The 13,927-nt window shown below is 43.2% G+C and overlaps 1 protein-coding gene across 1 annotated transcript; it reads left to right on the forward strand.

Moving 5' to 3' along the window:
* The first annotated feature begins 10,640 nt into the window (after positions 1 to 10,640).
* On the forward strand, positions 10,641 to 13,335 carry LOC143960836 (olfactory receptor 1J2-like). Its single transcript, XM_077469778.1, has 2 exons — positions 10,641 to 10,710; positions 12,249 to 13,335. Exons 1-2 carry the CDS (start codon positions 10,705 to 10,707, stop codon positions 13,284 to 13,286), a joined length of 1,044 nt encoding a protein of 347 aa, XP_077325904.1. The 5' UTR covers positions 10,641 to 10,704; the 3' UTR covers positions 13,287 to 13,335.
* Positions 13,336 to 13,927: the final 592 nt, after the last annotated feature.

A 13,927-nucleotide genomic window follows, 5' to 3' on the forward strand; every position in this document is an offset into this window, starting at 1 on the left:
GTTCAATTTCCATATTACATATAGGCCAGGTTCCAAGAATGGGAAGGCAGATGCACTCTCCCGAATGTTCCCGGACACCCCTGAAATGACAGAGCCAAGTACGATCCTATCTACCCAGAATTTTTTGCTTATCCAACCTGACTTAAAGACCTTAATCAAGCAAGCCTCAACCCAGTGCTCTGGATCAGAAGTGTCCTCACTGAGAAATGAAGATGGATTTTTGTGGCACCAGAATAAAATTTTTGTTCCCCAGCCAGTCAGACTCCAGGTTCTAAAGATGTCACATGACCATAAACTTGCTGGGCATTTTGGGATACGAAGAACCACTGAACTTGTTCAACGCTCATTTTGGTGGGCCAGCCTAAGACAGGACTGCAGAAAGTATGTGAACTCTTGCACCATATGCCAGCGCAGCAAGGGTTGCAATGCCAAGCCATGGGGACTTTTGAGGCCATTACCCATTCCTGAACAACCTTGGAAAGAAATATCCATGGACTTTATAGTAGACCTGCCCCCCTCTGGGGGATGCACCACCATCATGGTGGTGGTAGACCGCCTTTCCAAAATGGCACACTTCCTTCCGATGAGTGGCACACCCTCCGCCTCAGACACAGCAAACATGTTCATTAAAGAGATTGTCAGATTACATGGATTACCCGATAGTATTGTCTCCGATAGAGGGGTACAGTTCACCTCCAGGTTCTGGAGGGATCTCTGCAAATCTCTATCAATAGAAGTGTGTCTTTCCTCAGCTTACCACCCTCAGAGCAATGGTCAAACAGAGAGGACTAACCAGACCTTAGAACAGTACCTTCGGTGTTTCTGTACTTGCTCGCAGGATGACTGGATCTCTCTTCTTCCCTGTGCTGAGTTTGCATACAATAATTCTTTGCATGCAGCAATCAATCAGTCCCCTTTCTGGGCAAACTATGGATTCCATCCCTCCTTCCTTCCAAATACTATACCTGAAACTTCTGCTCCCGCTGTCCAGGATCGATTAAGGTTCATTCAATCCAACTATAAGTTGCTACAGGAGGCCATGCGAAAAGCCCAAGAGGACTATAAAAAGTTCCATGATAAAAAAAGAAGAAGGAATCCTGTCTTTAAGATTGGGGACAAGGTATGGCTTTCTTCAGTAAACCTCAAGCTCTCATGTCCCTCCCGGAAGCTCGGACCCAAATTCATCGGTCCCTTTGAAATCAAAAGAGAGATAAACCCGGTGGCTTTTGAGCTGGCACTACCCAATACTTACAAGATCCATCCAGTGTTCCACATATCCCTGCTTAAACCAGCTGTACCCAGTCCCTTCCCTGGAAGGGAAGAGCCACCTCCACCTCCAGTCTTGGTAGAAGGGGAAACAGAATTTGAGGTCGAAGCCATTATGGATTGCCGGAGGAGGGGTAGACAGGTTCAGTACCTAATCAAATGGAAGGGGTACCCTCCCGAAGACAATTCATGGGAGCCTGAAAACAATGTGCATGCTCCTAGACTTGTGCGAGACTTTCACAGAAGACATCCCGAAGCATTGGCCCGTTGGGGCATCCGGAGGCTGCCCCTTGGGGGGGGGCACTGTCAGGGAAATGGCCGTAGGAGAACGGGCTATAGTGTCAGTTGTCAGGGAGCCATCAGCAGGAGAAGGGCTCTAGGACCCAGAATCTCTGGCAGGAGAAGGACTTTAGGACCCAGTATCTCTACCAGCAGGTCACATGGGCCTATTTAAGGAAGTCTACTGGTGTCTGCAGTTGCTGGTTTGTCAGTCTTCCTGTGTTCCTGAACCTCTGTGAAAGTTCTATTTGGATTCCTGTTGTGACCCGGCTTGTTCCTGACCTGTCTGATCTGCTCTTCTGGTTTTGACCCCCTGGCTTGCTTTACCGACTTGCTGTCTTCTCCTATACCTGATCCCGGCTAGTATCACGGACTTCGCTACAGTTATCTGTTCCTGCCTGCTTCCTGATACCAGACCTTTGATTCGTCCCCGTTTCTGCAACCTGCCTCATCCTCCTGCTGGATCTACTGTGTTTGACCCCTGGCCTGGCTTCCACTACTGCTCCTTACGCACACATTGCCAAGTATTACCGAGGATTCTCATAGACTTTAACTCTGCTGTGCTTCCTGCATTACCTGGTGTCCTTCTGGTGCCCACCAGCTCTTATTTCCGGAATCCATCTGGCAACCTGTGCTTCTCTGGGCACTACACCCTCTGTACCCAACTTCAGGGGTGTACTGCACTCAGCCGCAAGGGGAGCCCTCTCGGCATTTCGGCCTCCAACCAGGTACGTGACACCCTTCAGGTCTGGTATGGATTTTAAAGGGAACCCCGCACCAAAAAAAAGGCGTGGGGTCCCCCCAAAAATCCATACCAGACCCTTATCCGAGCACGCAACCTGGCAGGCCGCAGGAAAAGAGGGGGCAAGAGAATACCCCCCCTCCTGAACCGTACCAGGCCACATGCTCTCAACATTGGGAGGGTGCTTTGAGGTAGCCCCTCAAAGAACCTTGTCCCCATGTTGATCTTTTCCAGGGGCCTGCCAGGTTGCGTTCTTGGTTAAGGTTCTGGTATGGATTTTTGGGGGAACCCCACGCAATTTTTGTTAAAAATTTTGGTGTGGGGTTCCCCTTAAAATCCATACCAGACCTGAAGGGTCTGGTATGGATTTTGAGGGGACCTCCATGCCATTTTTTTCATTTTGGCATGGAGTTCCCCTGTTCGGCTCATCCCTGCTCAGCATAGGCAGTCTTCAAGGGATCATAGAAAAATGTGTCTGTTACATCAGCATCAAGTGAGCCAATCAGCTGAGTCTGTGGACAGGGGCACTCTGTGATCGGTTACAAAGCCTCCAGCAGCACTGAATGTGCATTCAGAAAAAACGCTGGATGCAGGACAGGCCGGTAGCTCAATTGCATATTGTACACACTCTGGCCAGTGATCCATCCTCAAGACCCAGTAACCCAGTAGATTTTCGGTTGGAAAGGTCTCCAAGTCTGATCTTGGCCCTAGGTATTCCTGCACCGTGTAAATCAGATGCTGGCGATGATTGCTGGAACCAATCAGACCTTGGGGCTGTGGACTAAATTATTGTCTGAACGCATCGGTCAGACGGCTACCTTCTCCACTGCTCCTTCTGTGACTGACCGAAGCCTCAGAAACACGTTGTCCAGGAGGACCAGGAAATTGTAACCTCCCAGGCTCTGGAAATGCATTGTACAAACCTTTCTGCAAGGCCTCCCAAAGATGTTTCACCCTCTGTTCCCTCTGCGTAGACTGAATAAACTCCGCAACCTTACCCTTGTAACGTGGATCAAGAAGGGTCGCCAGCCAGTAATGTTCCCTTTCCTTGATACCACGAATCTAAGGGTCCTTTCACATGCTTTGCAGGATCAGGGAGGCCATGCAGCAAAGGTTTGCTGAGGCATTCCATGTGGAGTTCTCTAGGTCACTAAGGATGACATGATCCACAGCCACCTCCTCCCTGCCACGTATAAGTCCATGGGTTTCTGGGGACTGAAAACGATCCCTTGAAGACTGCTGATGATGCTGAGTGCTAGGTTCCACCTCCATGCTGACACAATCCTCATCCTCCTCTTGGCGAAAAAAAGCCAAGCTCCCCTGACCCTGTCCCAGTGCCATACCAACACAGATACTCATTGAGGGCCCTATGCTGTGTGAGCTGCTGCTGCAGAATTGCCAACGTTGAGTTCCACCTGGTGGGCATGTCACAAATGAGGCGGTTCTTGGACAGGGCGCATTCCTTTTGAAGGTCAGCCGAGCACTGGCATTATGTGACCGGTAGACATGTGCAGAGTGAAATATTTCGTTTCGGAACTTCGTTTAAATTTATAAAGTTACGTTTAAATTTATTTAGTTACTCCCGAAATTCGTTTTTATTTATTTCGTTTTTCGTTCAAAAATTAAATTCGTCCGAAAATCCACATGAATTACGGTCAAATCTGTCTTTGAAGGCTTATGGTGTCTGTCGAATGTATAAAGAAGATTCGACGGAGCTGCTAAACTCTATATAGCCTATAGGCGGAGCATTTGACTCCAGAAATGACTCCGGATTGTAGCGTCGTACAATTTCGATGCTCCGTCAATTATTATTATAAACATGTGTGTTTTTTTGCTTTGTTGAATCTCCATCGTTCACGTTGAATGAATGATCTAAGTCTCACAATGTCAGGTGTCAGATAGTGAGTGACTGATAATAACGAATATGGCAATAACGCATTGTGAGAATGACATGGAGGCATTGGAGAACATTCCTGGGCCATCTACAAGTGTTTATGTATATATATTATATACACGTTCAAACAGAAACTGGTGGACTGGTGATAGCGATCACTGATCAGTCAGGTAACAAAATTCTATAATAATAAATCCCCCCCACAACACAGGCAGCCTCTGAGGCTATCACAACAACACTAGCAGCAACACTAGTATCACTATAAGGTTCTCACACTAACACAATAGCAGCAGATTCTTAGGTAAAAGCTAAGTTGAACTGTAGCTTGCTTCACTATTGTTCTGCTGCTGTGCTTATGCTTAATAATTATTCGGGTTCTCTGACAAGTGACAATTCAAATGGACCAGCTAAGATTGACTGTCTTCTGAAATTATTCAGTGTGTGTGTTTCTCTCTGCTAGCAATCGTTAGTATTCCCATGCATGCGCACTGCTGCCATAACAGTTGGAGAATTTGATGGAACGGACTTTCGTGTGTTACACGAAGACCGTGTAGGCACGGTGAGCTGGCAAGAGGAGTTGGTGTAGTTCAGATGGCTTTTACGTCGCAATCTGACGTGCAGAAGAAAGCCCTTCTTGTGCACACGCTCGCGCAGTACAAGCAGTGGGAGTTTTTGATAGGTTGGGGATTATGACAGAACACCGGCTGCACAGGGGCGAGCGCGCCGGTCTCTCATGCTCACTCTTGTGCCTCCGATGTTCTGCCGAAAAGTGTCCCCCCATCGGATAGCACCTGCTCTGTATTGCGCAGGCACCACGCTTGTGCTGTAAGAATGACAAAGGAGACACTGAAAGTCTCCGAAGATGAACAGCTGATGAGGCAGTATAAGCAGCGGCTGAGTGACACTATCCGATGGGGGGACACTTATCGGCAGAACACCGGCTATCAAAGAGTGCCTGGTTGGAACTGCAGAACAGCTGAGTTTAAGATCAGCTGTTGTCTCGCATGACAGAACACGTTACTTGTTTACTAGATTCTCCAATTACTAGGGCAACCAGTGATGTGAGAGGGGATTTGGCTGTTCTGTTCTGTGATTGGTTGGACGGACTATTAATTCTCAGCAAGGGCTGGATGAGCGGCAGATGGATTGCACAGGGAGAAGAGTGCGGACGTGTTTACCGGAATCTCCCGTCCACATCGATTATCATGCCTATTGCTTATAAATCACTGTCTGTGTACAATGCCCAGTCCCGGATAGGTATCCAAAAACATTCATCTGCCACTATAGTCCCTTCTACAGCCCTCATATTATCATACACAATGAGCTTCCTGAACGTGTGTCTGCAATTCTTTTTTATTTCCAAAACAATCCTTTACATTTACTACTTCAATCCCAGAAGATTTTACCCCCTTAAAGACCAGGCCATTTTTTGCGATACGCCACTGTGTCACTTTAACTAACAATTGTGCGGTTGTGCGACGCTGTACCCAATCTAAATTTGTGTCCTTTTTTTCCCACAAATAGAGATTTCTTTTGGTGTTATTTGATCACCTCTGCAGTTTTAATTTTTTTGCGCCATAAAAAAAAATCATTTTTCACTTTTTGCTATAATAAATATCCCCAAAAATGTTTTTCAAAAACAAATTTCTTCATCAGTTTAGGCCAATATATATTCCACATATGTTTGGTAAATAAAAACACAATAAGTGTATATTGATTGGTTTGCGCAAAAGTTTTAGCACCTACAAACTATGGGAAAGATTTATGGCATTTTTATTATTTATTCATTTTTTAACTATTAATGGCGGTTATCTGCGATTTTTTAGCGGTATTGCGACTGACAGATCGGGCACTTTTGACACATTTTTGCGATCAGTGCTATAAATATGCACTAATTACTGTGTAATTGTCACTGGCAGGGAGGGGGTTAAATGTGTGTTCCCTCAATGTGTTCGAACTGTATGGGGATGTCACTGACTGGGGGAGGAGACATTGTTCCTACTCCAGGATTAAGTATGCTACATACCCTAAGTCTGATAAGGAGTACTGGGGTTGTGCGCACAGCCTGGCCACTGCAGTGCCTTGCTACTTGTCATTCTTTTTTCCTTTTCTTTCTCTACTCCAGGATTGAGTGTGCTACATACCCTAAGTCTGGAAAGGAGTACTGAGGTTGTCCACGCAGCCTGGCCACTGCAGCGGCTTGACACTTGTCATCCTTTTTTAAAAAAAAATTGGTCTAGGATTTAGTGTGCTACATACCCTAAGTCTGGAAAGGAGTACTGAGGTTATACACACTGCCTGGCCACTGCAGCGGCTTGACACCCTTTTTTTTTGGTCTAGGATTGAGTGTGCTACATACCCTAAGTCTGGAAAGGAGTACTGGGGTTGTACGCACAGCCTGACCACCGCAGCAGCTTGACACTTGTCATCCTTTTTTCTTTTTCTTTCTCTACTCCAAGATTGAGTGTGCTACATACCCTAAGTCTGGAAAGGAGTACTGAGGTTGTCCACGCAGCCTGGCCACTGCAGCGGCTTGACACTTGTCATCCTTTTTAAAAAAAAATTTGGTCTAGGATTTAGTGTGCTACATACCCTAAGTCTGGAAAGGAGTACTGAGGTTGTACACACTGCCTGGCCACTGCAGCGGCTTGACACCTTTTTTTTTGGTCTAGGATTGAGTGTGCTACATACCCTAACTCTGGAAAGGAGTACTGGGGTTGTATGCACTGCCTTGCTACCACAGCGGCTTGACACTTGTCATCCTTTTTTTTTATTTTATTTTTGGTCTAGGTTTGAGTGTGCTACATACCCTAAGTCTGGAAAGGGGTACTGGGGATGTACGCACAGCCTGGCCACCGCAGTAGCTGGACACTTGTCATCCTTTTTTCCTTTTCTTTCTCTACTCCAGGATTGAGTGTGCTACATACCCTAACTCTGGAAAGGAGTACTGGGGTTGTACGCACTGCCTTGCTACCGCAGCGGCTTGACACTTGTCATCCTTTTTTTTTTTTGGTCTAGGTTTGAGTGTGCTACATTCCCTAAATCTGGAAAGGAGTACTGGGGATGTACGCACAGCCTTGCCACCGCAGTGGCTTGACACTTGTCATCCTTTTTTGTATTTTTTTTGGTCTAGGTTTGAGTGTGCTACATACCCTCAGTCTGGAAAGGAGTACTGGGGTTGTACACACTGCCTGGCCACTGCAGTGGCTTGACACCCTGTTTTTTTGGTCTAGAATTGAGTGTGCTACATACCCCAAGTCTGGAAAGGAGTACTGGGGTTGTACGCACTACCTGGCCACTGCAGCGGCTTGACACCCTTTTTTTGGTCTAGGTTTGAGTGTGCTACATACCCTAAGTCTGGAAATGAGTACAGTGGCTTGACACACTTATTTTTTTTTGATCTAGGATTGAGTGAGCTACATCCCCTAAGTCTGGAAATGAGTACCGGGGTTGTACACATGGCCTGGCCACAACAGCGGCTTGAGACTTTTCATCCTTTTTTGTATTTTTTTTGGTCTAGAATTGAGTGTGCTACATACCCTCAGTCTGGAAAGGAATACTGGGGTTGTACACACGGCCTGGCAACCGCAGCAGCTTGACACTTGTCATCCTTTTTTCTTTTTCTTTCTCTACTCCAGGATTGAGTGTGCTACATACCCTAAGTCTGGAAATGTGTACTGGGGTTGTATGCGCAGCCTGGCCACTGCAGCGGCTTGACACTTGTCATCCTTTTAAAAAAAATTTGGTCTAGGATTGAGTGTGCTACATACCCTAAGTCTGGAAAGGATTACTGGGGTTGTACACACTGCCTGGTCACTGCAGCGGCTTGGCACCTTTTTTTTGGTCTAGGATTGAGTGTGCTACATACCCTAACTCTGGAAAGGAGTACTGGGGTTGTACGCACTGCCTGGCCACTGCAGCAGCTTGACACTTGTCATCCTTTTTTTTGGTCTAGGATTGAGTGTGCTACATATCCTAAGTCTGGAAAGGAGTTCTGAGGTTAAATGCACTGCCTGGCCACCGCAGCAGCTTGATGCTTGTTCTCTTTTTGTTTTGGTCTAGGTTTGAGTGTTCTACATACCCTAAGTCTGGAAAGGAGTACTGGGGTTGTAAGCATTGTCTGGCCACCTTGTCATCCTTTTTTTGTTTGGTCTAGGATTGAGTGTGCTACATACCCTACGTCTGGAAAAAGTACTGGGGTTGTACACACTGCCTGGCCACCGCAGCAGTTTGACACCCTTTTTTTTGGTCTAGGATTGAGTGTGCTACATACCCTAAGTCTGGAAAGAAGTAATGGGGTTGTACACATGGCCTGGCCATCGCAGCAGCTTGACACTTGTCATCCTTTTTTCTTTTTCTTTCTCTACTCCAGGATTTAGTGTGCTACATACCCTAAGTCTGGAAAGGAGTACTGGGGTTGTATGCACAGCCTGGCCACCGCAGCAGCTTGACACTTTTCAGCCTTTTTATTTATTTTTTGGGGTCTAGGATTGAGTGTGCTACATACCCTAAGTCTGGAAAGGAGTACTGGGGTTGTACGCACTGCCTGGCCACCGCAGCGGTTTGACACTTGTCATCCTTTATTTTAATTTTCTTTGGTCTAGGTTTGTGCCACTCAGGTCTAGAGTGTGCTACATACCCTACGTCTGGAAAGGAGTAATGGGGTTGTACACATGGCCTGGCCATCGCAGCAGCTTGACACTTTTCATCCTTTTTTCCTTTTCCTTCTCTACTCCAGGATTGAGTGTGCTACATACCCTAAGTCTGGAAAGGAGTACTGGGGTTGTATGCACAGCCTGGCCACCGCAGCAGCTTGACACTTTTCAGCCTTTTTATTTATTTTTTTGGGTCTAGGATTGAGTGTGCTACATACCCTAAGTCTGGAAAGGAGTACTGGGGTTGTACGCACTGCCTGGCCACCGCAGCGGCTTGACACTTGTCATCCTTTTTTTTTATTTTCTTTGGTCTAGGTTTGTGCCACTCAGGTCTAGATTGTGCTACATTCCCTAAGTCTGGAAAGGAGTACTGGGTGCACTGCCTGGCCACTGCAGCAGCTTGACACTTGTCATCCTTCTTTTTTTTTGTCTAGGATTGAACAGGATATCTTTGAATATTCTTCTCATTTGCATCCCCAGAGCGTGTATGTGCTCCAAGTGTGCAGGATGACATCACAATGCTAGTTTTAAAGTGGATGAAATCCCTCACACATACCCAGTGAAGTGAACAGCCTCAGATGGTACACAGGGATGAAACAAATCCCCCTACATAAGTTTTACATGCATATATGCTGTCTTCAGCTTTATATATTCTTTAGAAAGTGTAGATCGTGTTAGGAGATTTTCTCTTCCTGTTCAGCACTGCAGTGAAGCCTGGGCATACAGCCAAGACAGCTGATTGGAGGAAAGGCACACACCCCCTCACCTCATAGGTAGAGACTTTCGTAACTGTTTGTTGAATAGTTCAGCTTTCTGATTATGTATTTATAGCATCCTCCCAAACACAAAACTCAGGCTGCTTTTATCTCAGTTGATGGATAACTTGTCAGGAGTTATCAGGCTGATAACAGAAGAACGGAGCAGGAGACAGCTACGGGACATAGTGCTTTGAAGACAGATAAGAAAACACTACAGATATATGTGCCCAGCTCAAATTTCACAAATCGGGTATTTTTTGCAAGGTGAAACTTCATCACTTTCACTAAACTCTGGGACAAGTTGCCTTGCAAAATGCAGCTTTTTGTCTTTTGTAAATTAACCCATTTGTCTCTTGAAAATGTAGTCCTAATCTTGCTATTTACATTTATTCTGTTGCTGGCCAATTTTAACACTGCTGTGCTTTCTTAATTTGTGTAGTAAAACACCTGCCTATACTCTCTAGAATGTTTTGGAAAATTTAGCCTAGTTAAAAATGTCCTGCTGCTGGCCAATTTTGCACTGATGATCTGTGGACTCTTAATTCTTAATAAGAGAAATTGGCCAGAATCAGGATAGTTTTGCTGCAGGTAGAATAGGAACAGCCACAGTGAACTGCTCGGCATTTCTATCCACTAATATAACTCAAGCTAATTGTAAAAGAAAAAAAAATCTATTCCACAGTCAAATATGTACAGCCAGTGTACACTGTTGTGTCAAATATGTACACAGCCAGTGTCTGAAAAAAGTGGGCTGTTTTGTAACACCATTTACTGTAAGGCACTCCTCAAGCATGTTGAACAAAGATTTTTTATATTTTTAATGTTACCCTTGAAATAGCATTAAAAAATACTCCATACTGTATTTTTTTTAAGGTTACTACAGGGATTCAGATCCACGGTTTATGTATCAATGAGGATTGCATTTACATGTATTTCATTAACAATTTTACCTCTTGGGAAAATAATGTGCTAATGAGCCACTGGAGTAAACAAATGAATATGTGGTGCTTATTTGGTTCCAGAGGCTCTACACTGTTTTCTATAAGTATATATTGAAAATGTAAACCTTTTCTAACCAATTTTGATTTTGCTTCTAAAGAACATATCTGAATGCAGGTAAGGCCCGGGTTGAACCATCATTACTATGTTTATTTCTGTATGTTTTTTTTTGCCTTATGAATGAATGAATGAATGAATGACTTATATAGCGCTACCTATACGAACTGAATCGCCTCTGGGCGCTTTTTCTTGCCACCGGTGTCCATCTGCAGCTATTTATGCGGTCCTTTAACCTGTAGAGTCCCGACACACTTACAACATTGACATACACATACACATATTATGGCCAATTCTTTTTTTTTGGACATGGTCTAATTAACCTACCAGCATGTCTTTGGAGTGTGGGAGGAAACCGGAGAACCCGGAGGAAACCCACGCAGGCACAGGGAGAACATGCAAACTCCAGGCAGATAGTGTCGTGGTTGGGATTTGAACCAGCAACCCTATTGCTGCTAGGTGAAAGTGCTAACCACTACACCACTGTGCTGCCCTATTTTTACTTTATGCAATGAGGGGCATATTTTTAAAGCATATAATCAAACATTCAGAAAACATTCTCTGCAGGTGAATCTGTCAGGTGTATTTATTTTAAATTACAGTGACCAATTTTTCTACACCAGAGAATGTTTGGTGAAAGTCATATTCGCTGCTTTATAAATAGAACTTTTGGCTACCCTAAATTTCAGTTTTTGGCAAAAATTTAGGGAGTAAAAGAACAAGCAACAGCAAAATAAAGTAGGACATGAAAAGGAAATATTTGTTGTCTAAATGAAACAGAAATGATTTCTGCCCAGTAGCAATGTGATGGTCTGATTTAGTTAGGGCCTCTGAATCCCCCTCTGAATCCCTTTCTTTCTTGTCTTTAGATACAGCAAAATGTTACAGAAGGAAGCTAATGTTTATTTTCTTCTGGATTAAGAGATACAGATACAGAACAATCTGGCTATGGCTCCAGTGGGCTTATTTTTTTTGCATATTTGTCCAATTAGGAGCATGACCAAATCTGAAGGGTTTCAACCTTTAATGCCAGTGCTTAATGTATTTCATGTGGGGTATAATAGAAGAAACCCAGTAACTGTCTAAATCTGCCTTTCCAAACCATAGTTTTGTAAACCCCTAAGGTTCCTACAGCTGTTGCTAGGGGTTGCTTGATGGTGTCCACATAATTCTGGCAACAAACCCACTTCACTTATCACCACTGTAATAGGGGACCTTCTCTTATTGCCCACCAATGTGGTGTGCGTACACCTGGCTGTAAACCATACTGGGGTAGGTTTATTAAAACTGGTGCACAAAGAATCTGGTGCAGCTGTGCATAGTAACCAATCAGCCTCTAAGTTTGGCTTGTTCAATGATGCTTTGACAATAAAACCTGAAAGCTGATTGGTTTCTGTGCAGAGCGGCACCAGATTTTGCACCATGCAGTTTAGGTAAATAACCCAACTGTGTTCCTGAATTAGCATTGTGAACACATACAGCCAGGAACATACAAAAACTGGACATACCATACTGTGGAAGGGGTTTCTCATTTCCAATGTATTTATTTTAACTATTTTATTAATTGTATATTAATCTTGTGGTATTTTTTTTTGTAGGTTAGGAAAGAAAATCAAATTCTTCAGACTCATTTGCTTTATTGTTCTCTAAAAATGATAAGTGATGACAGCCTGGCTAACAAGACAGCACAGAATAGATTTTATATTGTTGCTTTTCCTACAAATCCAAAAACCCAGCTGATACTTTTCACTGGAATTCTCATCATCTACATGATGGCTATGTTGGGAAATTTGATCATCACAATGCTGATCATCCAGGCTCCTAAATTACATAATTCTATGTACTTTCTGATATGCAATCTATCTATTTTAGACATGTCTTTTATATCGGTTACTGTTCCAAAAATTTTGGTGATCACAAAGACCAACATGAATGTTTTGTCTTTTAATGAATGTATCTCTCAAATGTACTTTTTTATTGCAACTGCAAACATAGAGTCTTTTATTCTGACCTCCATGTCTTATGATAGATATGTAGCAATTTGTAATCCTTTGCTCTATCCTTTAATTATGAACAGTGTTTCATGTTTCTTTTTGGCTTTAGCATCTTGGCTCCTTGGATTCCTAAACTCATTACTGCTCTCATTGCTTACATCAAATTTGTTATTTTGTAAGTTAAACGTCATTAATAATTTTTTCTGTGACCTCAAGGCACTTCTAAAATTGTCCTGTAGTGACACTACTCTCATTCAGACTATTATACTTGTTGACAATTTTATCATTGGTTTCTTTCCTTTTTCTTTGACCTTGGCCTCTTATGCTTATATTATTACAAGTGTGTTAAAGATCCATAGCACAGAAGGGAGACATAAAGCTTTTTCAAACTGCACTTCACACCTTACCACAGTTTTCCTTTATTATGGGACAGCACTTTGCTTGTACATGGTTCCTAATGCTGAAAATTCTCAAACCAAAGACAGTACTCTTTCATTTATTTATGTTGCTTTAATCCCAATGGTAAACCCATTAGTTTATAGTCTAAGAAATAAAGATGTTTTGGGAGCTTTGTCAAAGGTAACTGGATGGAATAAAAAACATAAAGTAAACCAGAAAACTATTGTACCTAAATTATCATAAAGTAGATCTTTACTTTACATTTCTACAATGGTAGTCGAAAACTAATATTGTAAAGTAGTTTTTTTTTTTTTTTTTTAGTACATATCATTTTTTCTTATTCATTTCTGCAGCCTGCCTAAAAAAAATAATTTGTAAACGATAGCTGTCTTTCTGGTAACCAAGATTTTCAGACAGAATCTTCCATGTCATTCTTTTTTCTGCAGAAACTGTTCCTGGCTTCCACAAAAGGTCATTTAAATTAAAAGAGTAGAAGACTGCTGATTTATCCTAATAAAAGCAAAATATAAATAAAAACTATGCAGCTTCTCTGAGTAGAAAACCAAAACCCCACTTAAATACTGAACATGATAATAAACCCAAAAGCAAACATTTATTATATTGCAGCTTACCGTTTCCAGGATGTGATGGCTGCATTCATTTTCTTTTTTAGACTTTCTTTCTTATATTTTCAACTGGTGATCCAGCCAATAAGTCTGTTGTTTTCAACAGAACTAATGCTCCAGCAGCATGTGTCAATTACAAAGATGAGACAAACCATTTAACGCTAGTTTGTTAATGTTGTTCACTCTGTTGGTGGTGGTTGCCACTACCCCTATTTACATAGTTTTGTTTTTTACCCTGTATGGGATTTTGCAGACAAC

This window comes from Lithobates pipiens, unplaced genomic scaffold, assembly GCF_037356315.1.
Source record: "Lithobates pipiens isolate NorthernLeopardFrog02 unplaced genomic scaffold, aLitPip1_a1.2 Scaffold_8, whole genome shotgun sequence".
Taxonomy (NCBI): Eukaryota; Metazoa; Chordata; class Amphibia; order Anura; family Ranidae; genus Lithobates; species Lithobates pipiens.